Source organism: Lipomyces tetrasporus (assembly GCF_029532465.1).
Source record: "Lipomyces tetrasporus strain NRRL Y-64009 chromosome Unknown POJ06scaffold_7, whole genome shotgun sequence".
In the NCBI taxonomy this organism is placed as follows: Eukaryota; Fungi; Ascomycota; class Lipomycetes; order Lipomycetales; family Lipomycetaceae; genus Lipomyces; species Lipomyces tetrasporus.
This window is the reverse complement of record NW_026611602.1, coordinates 236,001-249,802: the sequence shown is the minus strand read 5'-3', so window position 1 is coordinate 249,802 and position 13,802 is coordinate 236,001. Positions and strand designations below refer to the sequence as shown.

The 13,802-nt window shown below is 46.9% G+C and overlaps 8 protein-coding genes across 8 annotated transcripts; 4 read left to right on the top strand and 4 right to left on the bottom strand.

The window, feature by feature from the left end:
• The first annotated feature begins 17 nt into the window (after positions 1-17).
• Positions 18-975, top strand: POJ06DRAFT_127320 (uncharacterized protein). Its single transcript, XM_056184325.1, has one exon. It carries the CDS (start codon positions 177-179, stop codon positions 753-755), a length of 579 nt encoding a protein of 192 aa, XP_056042527.1. The 5' UTR covers positions 18-176; the 3' UTR covers positions 756-975.
• A 219-nt stretch (positions 976-1,194) lies between these two features.
• On the top strand, positions 1,195-3,229 carry POJ06DRAFT_127316 (uncharacterized protein). Its single transcript, XM_056184324.1, has 3 exons — positions 1,195-1,367; positions 1,437-1,491; positions 1,542-3,229. Exons 1-3 carry the CDS (start codon positions 1,317-1,319, stop codon positions 3,089-3,091), a joined length of 1,656 nt encoding a protein of 551 aa, XP_056042526.1. The 5' UTR covers positions 1,195-1,316; the 3' UTR covers positions 3,092-3,229.
• A 594-nt stretch (positions 3,230-3,823) lies between these two features.
• On the top strand, positions 3,824-5,729 carry POJ06DRAFT_255888 (uncharacterized protein). Its single transcript, XM_056187949.1, has 2 exons — positions 3,824-4,787; positions 4,843-5,729. Exons 1-2 carry the CDS (start codon positions 3,914-3,916, stop codon positions 5,691-5,693), a joined length of 1,725 nt encoding a protein of 574 aa, XP_056042525.1. The 5' UTR covers positions 3,824-3,913; the 3' UTR covers positions 5,694-5,729.
• POJ06DRAFT_255886 (uncharacterized protein) lies at positions 5,730-7,312 on the bottom strand. The gene is made up of 2 exons (XM_056187948.1): positions 6,426-7,312; positions 5,730-6,371 (listed from the first exon to the last, which is right to left on the bottom strand). The coding sequence occupies exons 1-2, from the start codon at positions 7,165-7,167 to the stop codon at positions 5,827-5,829; spliced, it is 1,287 nt and encodes a 428-aa protein (XP_056042524.1). The 5' UTR covers positions 7,168-7,312; the 3' UTR covers positions 5,730-5,826.
• Positions 7,313-9,546, bottom strand: POJ06DRAFT_255884 (uncharacterized protein). The gene has a single exon (XM_056187947.1). It carries the CDS (start codon positions 9,434-9,436, stop codon positions 7,601-7,603), a length of 1,836 nt encoding a protein of 611 aa, XP_056042523.1. The 5' UTR covers positions 9,437-9,546; the 3' UTR covers positions 7,313-7,600.
• Positions 9,547-9,695: 149 nt separating this feature from the next.
• POJ06DRAFT_255882 (ubiquinone biosynthesis protein Coq7) lies at positions 9,696-10,518 on the top strand (the record flags this gene model as incomplete). Its single annotated transcript, XM_056187946.1, has 2 exons — positions 9,696-9,750; positions 9,808-10,518. The coding sequence occupies exon 2, from the start codon at positions 9,908-9,910 to the stop codon at positions 10,514-10,516; it is 609 nt and encodes a 202-aa protein (XP_056042522.1). The 5' UTR covers positions 9,696-9,750; positions 9,808-9,907.
• On the bottom strand, positions 10,519-11,973 carry POJ06DRAFT_255881 (uncharacterized protein). The gene has a single exon (XM_056187945.1). It carries the CDS (start codon positions 11,950-11,952, stop codon positions 10,564-10,566), a length of 1,389 nt encoding a protein of 462 aa, XP_056042521.1. The 5' UTR covers positions 11,953-11,973; the 3' UTR covers positions 10,519-10,563.
• On the bottom strand, positions 11,974-13,792 carry POJ06DRAFT_255879 (uridine kinase family-domain-containing protein). The gene is made up of 4 exons (XM_056187944.1): positions 13,548-13,792; positions 13,407-13,486; positions 13,238-13,357; positions 11,974-13,182 (listed from the first exon to the last, which is right to left on the bottom strand). Exons 1-4 carry the CDS (start codon positions 13,704-13,706, stop codon positions 12,141-12,143), a joined length of 1,401 nt encoding a protein of 466 aa, XP_056042520.1. The 5' UTR covers positions 13,707-13,792; the 3' UTR covers positions 11,974-12,140.
• Between the last annotated feature and the right edge of the window lie 10 nt (positions 13,793-13,802).

Genomic DNA, 13,802 nt, shown 5'->3' with positions numbered 1-13,802 from the left:
GATCTCGTTTCAGCTCTAGGTCGAGAGCCGCACGTCAGATCTATGGGGCATGAGGTGGCTGTCAATATTTGGGATCAAGTGGCCCGCTAACGAGTTCAAATATCGAGTCGAATCATTGGACTCCCACATCAGCTCGCACGTTAGTAACTCAAAGCGTCAAGAGATTATTGATAGCCATGTGTCGTGAAATTGTGACCATCTCTCCATGCTGCGGTCGGCAGAGATGCGTCTCCACAGTGCCGTGTGCGGGCTACCCGATCTGTCGTGCTATGGAATTAGTGACCATGGCTGATCCATTACGAAGTAGAAGATCGAGACGGTTCAGGTTCGATATTCGGCAGAGTGAGCCATCCCGCTCACTTGGCCGTCCGGTTAGACGAGTCTCCGCTCTAGAAGACGATAAAGAGAATTCCTCGCGCGAATATTATGAACACGGTAGCGTTCTTGAAAACGAGCAGTTTGCCACTGCGCAGGTGAGCGACCACAAAGAGATAGATCCTACGCATGATCGTGCTCTCGCCATCGAAGTTGGAAGGAGAAAGCCGAAAGTTTTAGCCCTTCTGGGCGTCGAATCCTCTGGCACTATTCCGGGTGAGATGTCCAGGACCAGGAGTCCAATCAAGCGACAATGGTCATCGATGAAACAACCCCGAAATTGTTTACGTGTTGTGTTTGACGTCGAGCGAAACGGTGCTAGCGCAAATGTTGCGTTGAATCTGGGAAAGCCGAGATTAATGAGATTGAATGAGGTTTAACTTTCGCTTCGAAAGGGCTTATAAGCTTGGATGTCATTTCGTATAATTGAGAATTGACGACAGTAGGCTACATTCGAACTTATGTACATAGTTGTACTGAATAGAGATAGAGCCAGCATTTCATCATCGATTCGGAGAATTGGTAGAGCGACAATCATGTGAATCGCGTAGAATGGGCATCTCCTTCCCTGGGAAAGGATCGCACTGTATTTACTGCTGAAATCTATTATCTAAAGATTACCTCTATATAAATATTCTAGTATGATAATAGATGCAATAACTTGGTCAAAAAGAACAAATGTCACAGTTTTTGTGTGACATTTGTTGACGAGGTGCTAGGCTAATCCGAATTTGGCCCTGCCACGCCGCCCAAACACCAACATGACCATACAATTACCAGTAACCTAACTGATCAGATCAGCGAGATGCCTTTGACATTGTCACGAAATTCTAAGTGGTCGGCAGTATGTATCTGTTACAATTATCTTGGACTGCAACTACTAACTCCCATAGTCCGAGCTTGATGACGGCCATACAAACGCTATATTGCCGAAGTTCACTATGCGAAGACAGTCCAAATTTGCCAGAATTTTTGGGAAAAACGGTAGTAAGGCATGTACAGCATTTACATCTGCTTGTTTGAGACTGCTTCTCTGTGTGAAAGCTAATATCATAGTGCAGGATGAGTCGCACCATGAGTTTACGCAGTCCAGCTTCAAAGACGTGGCCACTACAAGTGCGATGCGCTGCCCGAACTCCTATGATAATTGTGCTAACCATGTCTAGGATCTACTTTCCGCTTCGGTACGCTTTTCAAGTCGAAGAAACCCAGTAAAAGAGATTTCTTGTTAGAGCCAACTGCTGAGGATACCATACCGAGCGCTGCGGAGATTCCTAATCACGATTTAGATGGCACTATTAAGGACGGGGATTACGGCATTAATGCCAGTGTTGCCAAAACAATGAAAAGCCGTGGGCCCTCTAAGACATTGAAGCGCACGTTGCGTACAATATTCTCCAAACAAAACCAAAAGGCAAGTCGCAAGGAAATCCCGTTTGATTTGCCAGCGAAGGTGATTGTCGATGCAACTGATGTGCAGCATCGTGTAGTTCATCATAATGGAAGTATTGCCACCGACATCACGACTACGACTCATGAAGTCGCAGTACAGCCAGTGCTTGATGCAAATGCGGTCCCTGAAGATACGCTTCCAGTGTGGTCGTTTACCTCTTGTTTTTTAGATCAGGAGAATGCGAAACTTGGTAGGACGAAAGATTCCACGTATTTCAAGAACGCGAAAGGCTTGCATCCTATATCGCACCAGGTAGGACAACTTATGGGCACTCTACGATCTAAAGACCCACCAGTTGCATCAGTTGTTGAGATCAATGAACTCCATCCAGCCAATGATTCGGGTTATAGCGCTGACCATCAGTCGGCGTCGAACCTAGATGAAGAAGAACCGAATGATCAAGAGCAGGATTCAGTTAAGGCAACGGGAAGTCAAGAGTTATCTATTGAAACTGTTTCAGGGAAAGCACTGCGGATCAGCGAGGTTACGACTACTGACCAACATTACACATTTGCGGCTGTGGAACAGCCTTCGCTGATGGCCTCTGATTCGGACGATAACGTGCACAATTGTATTGATGATACTTTAGATGCTGTCAATGCATTCCTGCGATCTGACGAGCGTGTATCTGAGCAAGCTATTTATGAGTTGGATTCTGCTGTTGAGGAAGTCTTCCCATTTAATGTGAGTAATAATGCTCTTCGTAGAAACTATCGGACTATGTTTGATACATCTGATGCCCCTGAAGTCACTGCACGGGATGCTACCAGCATATTTCAGATCGGAACTGCTGATTCTGTCTTCGGACTTATGGCCACCTTTATGCGTTACATGTTATCAGAGTCAGAAGATCGACGTCCAGTTAGTCCTGCCTCATCCAATTCGTCAAGTGTTGCTAGCACATATACCAACTTCTTTACTCGCGGATTTGGTGGGTCGTGTCAGAATGCGGATGTGGCCGGCAATTATGAACCGCAGGTTCAGAATATATTAAAGGACTCGTGGGATTTTATATCGGCATATATACCTAAGGATATCACTAGATTAATTGGTTCAAAAACCCAGCGGGATCAGGCTGATCATTCAGTCTGGCAGGGACTGGACCATCTCGGATCAGGGAACCTCTATGGCTCAGTCAATTACAGCCCCATGAAGCAGATTGAACCGGGGGTATTCACTGCGTCAGACAGTACCATGATTAAGGGCGCTACGTCAGCTTTGCTCCAACCGAAGTTACCAGGGTTAAAACGGTTGCTCAAATAAGGCCATATACTGATGATAGGATTTCAAAATCAAGTTCGGCAGTGATCGCGTCTTAATACCTGTTGCTTATTTGCATAAATCCGATAACTCTACGGTCGGGGGTAGATGCGCGTGAACGTGACAATGATGTTGGTCAATATAATTTGGGATGGAAAACGAGTCCTCTATGTCCTGATGAGAAATTGCTTTGTCGAAGTTTTGCGATTGCAATAATTTAGATATCGGGCTAAATTTGCAGACACCGTTGGATTAGGCTATTACAAATGACACCATGAATGGACTGGTGTTTTAGTATAAGACTCAACCCACTCTACTCCCCGGGGGGGCTTAGCCAAGCCCATGTCACTGACCGGAGACCAGGTTCGTTAAGTTACGGCCATACCAAGAAGAAAACACAGTTCCCCGTCCGATCAACACCAGTTAAGCTTCTTTGGGCCTACTTAGTACTGCGGTGGGAGACCACGCTGGAATCGTAGGTGCTGTAATTATTATTTTTCTAAATTTTTTTTCGTGATTTTCTGGACAGCGCGTGCAAGTCTGGTCGATTTGGTGGGGAACACGGCTGTGGCCTCACGGCATCATGGCTCCTCCCCATCACTCTCTTGCTAACCTCGACATGTCCTGTGTGCTGTGGCCTCTCAGAACCAACATGAAACCCTATCCCTAGTACAATGCAGCCTTGGTAGGATATCGCCCTAAATGATGCTACAATTGGCACATATACTCTGGCATAAGAATATTTCACCAATATCACATTTTCGTTCATATGCTCGCCTTTCACGAACACCACGGACTCTTATTTGCTAAAAACTGAGGGCTGTCATGAGAAGAGCACTGCACGTTTGTACTAGATCGTCAAGGTCTCTCTATTCCTTGGCCCAGGTTCGCAAGTTCACGACGCGCTCCCCACTACTGAGCTCGAGCATTGGCGACAGCGACTTCACAACTCTTGGGGACGCGTCCGATGTAGAACGCGACCAATTTTTTAAGTACACATGGGGCACATGGCTTAAGAACGACGAATCAGAAAAAGCGAAGCGATATACTCCATTTGCAATCGGCGGCATTAATGAAATCATCCGAAAGTCGCGAAATCAGTCTGACAGAGTTTCGCCTTCCCATGTGGTGTCACTAGCCAGTTTGAGCGAGGGGAAATATAACAGAATATACCTGGCCGAGTTAGATGATGGTTCTGAATACATTTTGCGAATTCCGTATCCTTTGGACTTGTCAAGAGATGCACGAAAGGCGCGGATACAGTCTGAAGTGGCAACCATGGATTTTTTGAGGAGGAAGTGGGCAATGCTGATTCCGGAGGTAATTTCCTGGTGTCCTACAGCCGACAATCCTCTCGAGCGAGAGTACATTCTAATGGAATTTATCTCGCCAAATTATCAGAACAAACGCTATGAGAATCTTATGCAGAGCTGGGATCCAATGGGCTCCTCTGTGTTGGAACGTGCGACAGTACTGAAAGTAATAGTTTCGTTAATGGATAAGATTCTTGCGACGAGATTCAGTTCGTTTGGAAGTCTGTACTTCACCGAGGATGTCTCTCCCGACTTGCAGAACAAGTTGCCGTACGAAGTCGAGGAGGATAACGAGTTGGTCGATCGATGGAGAATTGGGCCCACCGTTGAGAAGAAGTTCTGGCAGCCTGGTCTTGACGAAGCAGGTACAATTGATCGTGGTCCCTGTACGCTTGCAGTGCCAAGTATAAACTCATAGTAACGGCACTAACCTGAAATTAGGGTACTCACCTTCCGACTATCTATTAGCTTCCGCCACTGCACATATCACCGCCTACACCAATCTACTCAAAGATCCTGCCATCCCGTCGTCTGAACTTGGCTCATATTTGCCTTCTTGGATCGAGACGTACCGGCAATATGCGGCGCTTACTCCTGCCCTCATTCCCTCAGATATTCCGGCAGATTCAGATCTTCTGTCGCCGCGCTTACACCATCCTGATTTAAACCCCATGAATGTTTTGGTTGAACGGTCTGGCAATGATCCAAATGAGCCATTCGCATCGGCATACCTGCTTGACTGGGAAGGTTCTGCGATTAAGCCATTCCTGTTTCACGGAGCCCCTGACTTCATCAACTACAGAGGTTACAAGATTTACAAGAAGGAAGAAGTCGAAGGCTATGATTCGCTGCCGCCGGAACAAAAGGCTCAGATTGATTACATGATTGCCGCGACTTCAAATCAATTTTCCTTCGAGTTTATGATCAAACACTCCTTCCCGACACTAATCAACGCATACTCACCACGCGCCAAATTGGTAACGGAACCGTACAGCGTCGCCATGGCAACAGATTACGACTATCATCCACTCGAAATTACCGATTTGCGCGAGGCTTTGATTAAAAGCACGCATTGGTCTGCGGTGACCGATAATTTACTGGTTTCTCCACTAAACTTCTCTGAAGCGCAGATCGAAGAGCAGTCCAAGGGTGCTGAGAAGTGGGAGCAGACATTGTCTAATCTTCCCTTCTATTCCACCAAGGGTTGGGTCCCGCAAGACATGTTTGAGAAATATGTGGAGGAGGGAAAGCTGATGAAGAACGAGAGGGGAGAGTATGTCCTCAGCACGTAGGACTCTTGTACATATGGTTCTAAGGTATAGTAAATAATAGTCTTTCATTCAAACGCCTTTCCATGCATACAGTAGACAAAACGAGCCGATGCAGTAGTACCCTATAAATCTCCCACTCGAATTATTCATTGCGCTATACTGCCCAAATTCGTCCACGGCAGTTTGGCGCTCCACAATGGCACTCCTGATGCATCATAGCGGACGAGTACTTGCTTAGAGCGCCACTCCCTCTCTCGTAGTCATCGCCAATATTTAGATAATCAAACGTAAGCTCTTCATTTGCAGAAATGTCGCGGTTCGTGAAAAATGCTGCATCGTACTTCATAAGTAAAGTTCGATCTTGAATTGCACACATAATGACCATATTTGGTGAGCACGAATGGTTAAAGAATCTTGAGATGTCACCAAATCGCCTGGAATCCACGGTCAATATTTTGTCTTTCGGTACTCCATCTGGACGATGTGTTCTCTTCTCCTCATGATCCTCTTCTACCTCCTCGTCAAGTTCATGTCTCTCATTTTCCTCAAAATAATCCAAATCTAGTAGGTAACTGGTGGTACCACACTCAATATTCTCATAGATATGAGCTCTTATTTTGGCCTCTTCTGATGTGATCAGCTCTCCGACATACGTGCAAATGAAGGTCCCAGCAGCAATTGGATGGGGGCATTTCACGCCTAAAAGAGACTAGGTAAGCATGCTCTTTAACGAAGTCAGCGCAAATTACGTACCCCATCCCTTCTGTGGGGTCTTGAAAAGGTCCAGTCTGACAGTACGCCCTCTCTGCACCACCCGATTTCTGCACGTTATATCGCAACTGCAGAGTGCATTGCATTCAAAGATAGGTCTTCCCGTCGCTTTTAGTCTGCCATCCCTATAATATGGAAATTCGGGCTTCTCTCCGAGGTCGTACGAATCGTCAAGACATAAACATTGCGCTGGCTTTGTGCAGCCCTTCGGACCGTCACAGGTACATCCATATAGAAATTGGGTGTCCGGAAATTTGACCTTCGAACTCAGCCTGTATTCCGATACGAACGTAAAGTCCATTTCTGGGCACGGCTCGTCGTCCACATCATTGTGGATGGTGATCTCGGGCCCACGACACGCGTTCATGGCATTTAAAAATACCTCTCTCCGGCGCTGAATTTCACTATATATACTGTCTTTATAGTTGTCGTTTCGATCTTTGCTTTTCTCATAATCGTCGACATTGTCATCGTTCTTATCATCGACTACACCACGACCTCTCTTATTTCCATTCTTCCGCAATTCTTCATCACTCCCGTTATAAGTACTGTCTCCAATGACCTCATCAGGACTGATACTGCTGACTTTCTCGGCATGGTGGATAGGGCCGTCGTCGTCGTTGGTCATAATCCGCTGCAGCTCAGAATTTTCCACCTGTGACAGCCGACGTCTTTTCGACGGCATTGAAACCTTTGCCGCGGCGCCAGTAGCCCTAACGCGCATTCTATTATTGTTTTTTTTGCCTCGGATTTGCAAGAATTACAAATGATGCGAGTCGTGGGTTAGCGGGTACAAGTTGGCTGGTTAGCACGCTCCCTGTGAATATACGAAACCAGTTGGGAGAGCCGCAAACTTGTGTGATTGAAATGCCCGCACTGCGATGGCACTCAATGTTACAGCACGCTATAATGCGCTAGCAATATCAGAAACAATCAACTCTATTTTAAATCCTCTGGATTGCTCAAACCCAGAAAAGCATTTGGTCCGTATCCTCGTGACCGTTCCAGCAATCACCGTCGTGATGACGCCATGCAATTTTGTCCTCCTGCAAATCTCTTTCAAGAGCTTGTGTAGCGTGAATCGGGTACTGCATATGCAGACAGTTCATATTCAGAATTTAGCTATTGGGTACAAAACCTGGAATATATAATACAATTTACCATGTCTCTTCAAGATACCTTCCAAGTTTATCCATTTCAGCAACGGCGTTGCCGCCATTCTCTCCAGTAGCGATCTCTATAGCGTCTTCTAAGGCACTCCTGACTGCTCGCGGCATCTTTCCTTTACTTCCACATACCCACACGTATCCCCCTTCATGCGCCAATAATCGGCCCACTTCTTTTGCGATGTCGTCGCGTTTGAGCACCTGTTGAACATACCTTGTTGAATTTCCATCACGAGAAAAGCACGCTACAATGGCACAGGTGGGCCCTGATAATGTCAAGACACCATTATCGTCTACTTCCTCCCGCGCTGTCGTCATAGTTTTCCATTCACTCTCATAGTAGAAGTCTGCGACACGCGACCTGTTACCGAACACTAGCATCGATGGCGCATTACTGTTTCCTTTAAATCGTTCGATCAAGAGAGCACGCAATGGCGCCACACCAGTGCCAGGACCGACCAAAACAACGGGCTTATCGATTGGTGGTGGCTTCGCCTGCGGCCTAGCAATCTCGTAGAGAAACTTCTCTCCTGGCTTCAGATCGGAGATGTATTTCGTGCAAACACCATGCCGAATTCGCCGTAAGACTGTCCTATACTTCACAACCGCAATTAGAAGCTCAATCTCCCCATTACTCCATCCTGCAATAGAGAACTGGCGTGGACGTAGTAAGCCGAACACTTCAAGGATGTATGCAACGGGTAATTTCACTGAATCAAATTCCAGAAGACATTCCAGTGCTGACCGGCGTGGGCGGTCTGCGTAGTCGTAGCGATCCTGTATATAATCATCATTCGTGGCATCGGCAAACTCTTTGAGCTTTTCCCTTTGGTGCTCGTTACCTTCTGAAAAGTAGCTCAATGTCTCAAAAAACGTAGCACGCGGGACGGCGTTCAAGTCCAGATGATATGTCAGCAACGACCGCAGAGTCAGTGGCTTGGTAGTTGCCCACTTCTCTACAGCGGCTGGGACAGCGACCAGATTGTCTGCTATATCATCCCAATGCTGAGACAATATGAGAGCCGACACAGCTGCCGGATCATTCTGAGAGTATACGAGCGCGGTCGCCCCTGGGACCAGATCTTGAGATTCCCAATGTTTCTCGTCAGCTGCAAACTTGAATTGGCGGGTGTCTTGAAAATGTGTAGGAGGAGTAATACGGTGATTTGCGACAACATTTCCGAGTCTAGTCGTTGGCGTCACCCGCGATTGCAAAAGTCTACTCTGCGACACGTCTGATTCTGACGGTTGAAGAATGCTAACTTCGAACTCTGGAGGTAGTAATGTATCGTCAGATATACGCACTAGACCGTTGGTGAGAGGATACAAATCTAGCAGCGAATACAGAAGAGTTGGCTCCCACGTAGCATACCCGCCCTCTATACCTCCACTTGCTGACTCATCTCCTTCACCTCTCGTACAAAGTTCACGTCCACCGAGTTGTAATATTCGCTTGTGCAACTTTTTTGCCGCCCAATTAAACCTAGCATACGCCGTATCTCCTAAGCCAAAGCTGGTAAATAGAAGACCAGCGCAGCTTTCTGGAGTGAGCCGGCGTCGCAGTAATATCTTCCAAAGTTTCCGTGCATGTCGAGGAATCTCTCCATTTCCCGTAGTTGCGCAGATAAATACGACAATCGGGCGTTGTTCGTCGTGACCTCCTCCTAATAACACCGCCGTTACCCGACCAACGTCTTCAGCGTCGAGGACAAAAGCCCGGAAATGGAGTCGTAGTAACTGCTTGCGAAGACGGTCAGCCAGTGAATGTGCCGTACCTGTCTCTGAGAAGTAGACTATAGCCACCGGAGGCCCGTGGTGGCCAGTCATGTCAGCGATTGCAATAAGCTGTCATATACTCCGCGCTGATACGTGAATTCTAGGTTCTGTAACCAGATTTATGGCCCATATGCGTAGCACAAAAGATTCGCAGATTGAAGTCGGCTAAGTCACATTACGAATTTGATATGCGGTATATCCCCTTAATGTTATGAGGGATTAAGTTACCCTGATTTGCATGTCCAATTATTATTTAACCTAACCCTAAACGCCTGGGAGTCAAGGCGCCGCTCACAGGGCAGGATATAGCTCGACTTCGACATTTCAGTTAGAGGTCCGAGTCGTGCCGATCATCCCAGAATTTGGTATATTATCATTAGACCGTATAAGCAGATGTCAATGCCAGTGTTAAGATTCAGTAGGGCCTGTGTCCGTACCATCGCATTGCGACAAGCACCGTTAGTTCGGCACTATTCCATACCTCCCAGGTCCGCCGGTGACGGAGACGCGCCAGAGCCAAATATGGCAGTGAAGTTACCTGAGAAATTCCCTCCCTTGTCTCCTGACGCAAGACAATTCTTGTCACGTCTCATACGTGTTGATCAGGCCGGAGAGTTAGGTGCGGATCTTATCTATGCCGGCCAGCATCGGGTGTTCAAGCGTAGCAGACCTTCGCTCGCGCCCTTGATCCGGCATATGTGGGATCAGGAGATCCATCATCACAAAACATTCGACGACCTACAGAATAAGCATCGCATACGGCCATCTCTGTTCAGTCCGGTATGGAAGATTGCCGCATATGGTCTTGGCATGGGAACAGCTATTATGGGGAAGGAGGCCGCCATGGCCTGTACTCTTGCAGTGGAGACTGTTATAGGCGGGCATTACAACAATCAGTTAAGAGAGTTAGTAAGAATATTGGAGGAAGAATCGCGGATATCAAGGGACGGACAGGCGAGTGCAGAACTTCGAGCACTTGCGAAGACAGTGAGTGAGTTTAGAGACGATGAACTAGAGCACCTGGACACAGCAGTTGAGAATGACGCGGATAAGGCGACACCATACGTGATTCTAACTGAAACAATTAAAACCGGATGTCGTGCAGCAGTTTGGATCGCCGAGAGATTCTAGGCGTTAGAAATTATCATTACACTACTAATCTTCCTCAATATGTACAATTAAGCTGCCCTGTCCATAATATCGACCTTGGCTTCTCCATTTTCCTCACTACCCCAGTGACCGCGGATTTTTTCTTCGCGAACACGGTCATACCAATATGGGCCCAGAGTTGCGTTGTCAGATTCTGCTAGTGCGTCGACGACGTCGCCTCTGAGCCTCATAATTGTATATCCCATTCGTTCACGTCTGGTCAATAGCACCTCCATCACGCCTGGCAAGCTGACTAACAGCTTCTTGCCGTGATAGGACTCTGCCAACGCTTTTCCCACTCGCAGCAATTCCGGGACTGGAAGCTTTGTCAGGCCTGGAGTATCTAGCTGTAACAAGTCAAGTGCCTCCTTAGTGTGGCACCAGTTAATCAGAATATCCACAAGGGACGCTGTGCTGACCGGGAAGTTCCGTATGAGTTGAGGATTCACCGTCGCGATATACTCGCCGGGTATGAGTGCAAGCATTGTGCGGTCGATTTCATCACGTAGCGTCAAATTCCTGACAATTCCAAGGCTGTTGTCAATTTCACTGAAAACGCCCACCCGCGATTTGCTCAAACGTCCCAGTGTCCGTGATGCTGCTGAGCGTTCTAAATTGATAGCAGTCAACGATTTATAAGTTTGAGCTATCTCCAGATATGCTGGCTTGGCCATAATAAAAATCGTCGGCGGGAGATAGAGATCAAGCAGCGATTCATAAAACTGGATATTCATAAGCTCTGCTAAAATGTCGTCATTCGCAATCCTGTAGATAACAAGATCTTCGGGAATATCGTCGACTCCAAATGCATTATGGCGTAAGATCGTGAGTGTAAGCTCCTGAACACGGGATATTATCGTCGCAGAGCTTTGGGCCTTCTTTCTGATAGCCAACACAGATTTTATGACAGCCGGCCGAACTGCAAAGTAACTTGTGAGGAATTGATCAATGACCTTTTCCACCCTGGCGATCGCTCCCTCCGGCTGTTTCTCTATTGTTATTATTCCGACTATTTCTTGCACCAACTCAAAGCACTTCTCTTCTCCGTCTAAAAAATCATAGAATGAAAGGAATCCAATCGCAGCCTTCTTGACTTTCGGGTGCGTGTCTGCCCGTGCTGTCGCCAACAATGTCTCCGCGTCTCCGACCGTCGTTTTTACCTCCTCCCAATTTGACGTGCCAGAAGTAATAATCGGTTCAACAACCTCATCGACCAATAAGGCAACGCTCTCGTTGCTTAGACTCGGGTACGCGAGCACTTGTAGTATACCTGGCCAAATAGCTGACAATGCACCAAGTTTCGGAACAATCCCACCTCGGATTGCATTAATATGCACCTGAAGTCCCTCAGGAGTAGGAGGAGAAGTCGTTGTGCTCGACAGTAGATATGCTTCGAGCTTCTCATATGGATCCGACATTATTGCACGTAGACCTGTACGGTTGGTCGAATGTACTGTATTTCCGTCATTGCCGGGGTGGAATAAAGACCTAACCCGAGCAGGGGGTTAATAGACCCCATCATCTCTCTGAATTAATCATGCCTATATACACAATGCTAAGAAATCAAAGTTGGCTACATGCAAAATACAAGTTGTCAAGGAAAAATCTACGTTCCAAAGTATCGAGTGTCAATGAATCGTCTCCGAATCTGATCCTCGACTTTGCCAACTACAACCTTCACCTTAGGATATGCTGTCAAAATACGCCGAATAGCAACTCGTTTATCTGCGAGGTATGTGACAAAGCAGATATTTTCCGGCAGAGCACCGTGGTCCAATAGTACACGAATTGCCATGATAGCTGCGGCCCCAGTAGTTGCTTGCGCATCGACTAATAGAATGAATTTGCTCTCGATGTCTGGAGGCAGCTTCAAGTAATGAAGAAATGGCTCTCCAGTTCGGGAATTCGACTGGATCAGAACCTTCCCAATAGCAATAGCTGGTAATATCCGGCGCAAAGACGTCTCGAAGCAAGCTCCGGCACGAAGAATCGTCACCGCACAAACGTCCATTGTCGGCGCAAGTCCCGAGTAGTCCAAGCCCGTCGCGGTCTGGATACTCTTTGTCTCATATGGCAGATGATCTAATGCTGACTCAATCAAGATTGCCATCAAGCGTTCAAAATAAAAAACGAAATCGTCTCGTGTCGTGGCACGATTAAATAATATAGTATGCATTGCCTGCACTTGTGGAGTCTGGGGCAGCACCCTCACGTTCTCTAAGCCCTCAATATCCTCTTTGGTTGCAACCGAAGTATTCGCACCTTTAATGCCAACCAGTTGTCCAAGCTGCTCGAGATGTAATCTACTCTTTGCAGCAAGTGTACGCTGGACGTGCTTAATCAACATGTCAATGGCAACCACATTGTCAAGACCGCGGGGGACCACGACATCAGCTTGTTGCATTGTCGGCCGAACATATCTCTCAAAATTGGGCTTCACGAAGGAAAACCATTGCTTCATTGCACCAGCTAGTTCCCTGCCTCGCTGCACAATGTCACGGCGCAAACGCCGAGCCATGCATATATCCAAATCCGTGTCCACAAAAACTTTAAGATCCAGGAGTTCTAGTATTCGTGGATCATAGAGCGTGAAGATACCCTCCAAGATGATAACATTGGCTCCATAAATAGTCGTCGTTAGTTCAGTTCTATCATCCATTAGCATAATCAAACAATGACAGTTGTTAAATTGAAAAGCAATACCTGTTGTGTTCCGAAAATGAATACACCGGCACTTCCACCTTTTTCCCTTGTCTAAGATCACTCAACACGGCGACTAGCATATCCAAATCCAGCGCTTCCGGTGCATCAAAATCATACTCACTAACCAGTTTGTCAGACGCATTTATCACGATATAAATGTTAGCCTTACTTTGCGAACGCCTTTTCTCGCTGCGCCGGGCTCAATGGTCTGTAGAAGTTGTCGAATGCTAGAATCACAGTCCATGGTACCTTCAGCATAGTTATGAGCAACACTTCATGCAAGCGCAGATTCTAATCACATATAACCTACGTTCAAAGCTTTTATAATTTGAGATGCAACACTCGTCTTTCCACTACCACTAGACCCCGCAATACCGATGATGTGAGGACGACTCCATGGCGGTAGATAGCCTATCGTCGATAACGATGCCAACGATGTTGGCGACATTGGCGTCGCATCGTTCGCCATTACTGTCTGTCTACGGGGACAAACAGCAATCAACAGATATAGCCGAACTGCGCGTTTTCGATACAACCGGGTCGTCTGGTGATTACCTTATCAACC

Excerpts from the sequence above, each read along its gene's own strand:
- POJ06DRAFT_127320 (XM_056184325.1), top strand. The coding sequence starts at position 177 with ATGTGTCGTGAAATTGTGACCATCTCTCCATGCTGCGGTCGGCAGAGA.
- POJ06DRAFT_127316 (XM_056184324.1), top strand. The coding sequence starts at position 1,317 with ATGCGAAGACAGTCCAAATTTGCCAGAATTTTTGGGAAAAACGGTAGT. Across the intron at positions 1,368-1,436 it reads TTGGGAAAAACGGTAGTAAG|GATGAGTCGCACCATGAGTT; the intron begins GCATGTACAGCA and ends ATCATAGTGCAG. Across the intron at positions 1,492-1,541 it reads CAAAGACGTGGCCACTACAA|GATCTACTTTCCGCTTCGGT; the intron begins GTGCGATGCGCT and ends AACCATGTCTAG.
- POJ06DRAFT_255888 (XM_056187949.1), top strand. The coding sequence starts at position 3,914 with ATGAGAAGAGCACTGCACGTTTGTACTAGATCGTCAAGGTCTCTCTAT. Across the intron at positions 4,788-4,842 it reads TACAATTGATCGTGGTCCCT|GGTACTCACCTTCCGACTAT; the intron begins GTACGCTTGCAG and ends ACCTGAAATTAG.
- POJ06DRAFT_255886 (XM_056187948.1), bottom strand. The coding sequence starts at position 7,167 with ATGCGCGTTAGGGCTACTGGCGCCGCGGCAAAGGTTTCAATGCCGTCG. Across the intron at positions 6,372-6,425 it reads GACCCCACAGAAGGGATGGG|GCGTGAAATGCCCCCATCCA; the intron begins GTACGTAATTTG and ends AGTCTCTTTTAG.
- POJ06DRAFT_255884 (XM_056187947.1), bottom strand. The coding sequence starts at position 9,436 with ATGACTGGCCACCACGGGCCTCCGGTGGCTATAGTCTACTTCTCAGAG.
- POJ06DRAFT_255881 (XM_056187945.1), bottom strand. The coding sequence starts at position 11,952 with ATGTCGGATCCATATGAGAAGCTCGAAGCATATCTACTGTCGAGCACA.
- POJ06DRAFT_255879 (XM_056187944.1), bottom strand. The coding sequence starts at position 13,706 with ATGGCGAACGATGCGACGCCAATGTCGCCAACATCGTTGGCATCGTTA. Across the intron at positions 13,487-13,547 it reads AAATTATAAAAGCTTTGAAC|GTACCATGGACTGTGATTCT; the intron begins GTAGGTTATATG and ends ACTATGCTGAAG. Across the intron at positions 13,183-13,237 it reads TCATTTTCGGAACACAACAG|AACTGAACTAACGACGACTA; the intron begins GTATTGCTTTTC and ends AATGGATGATAG.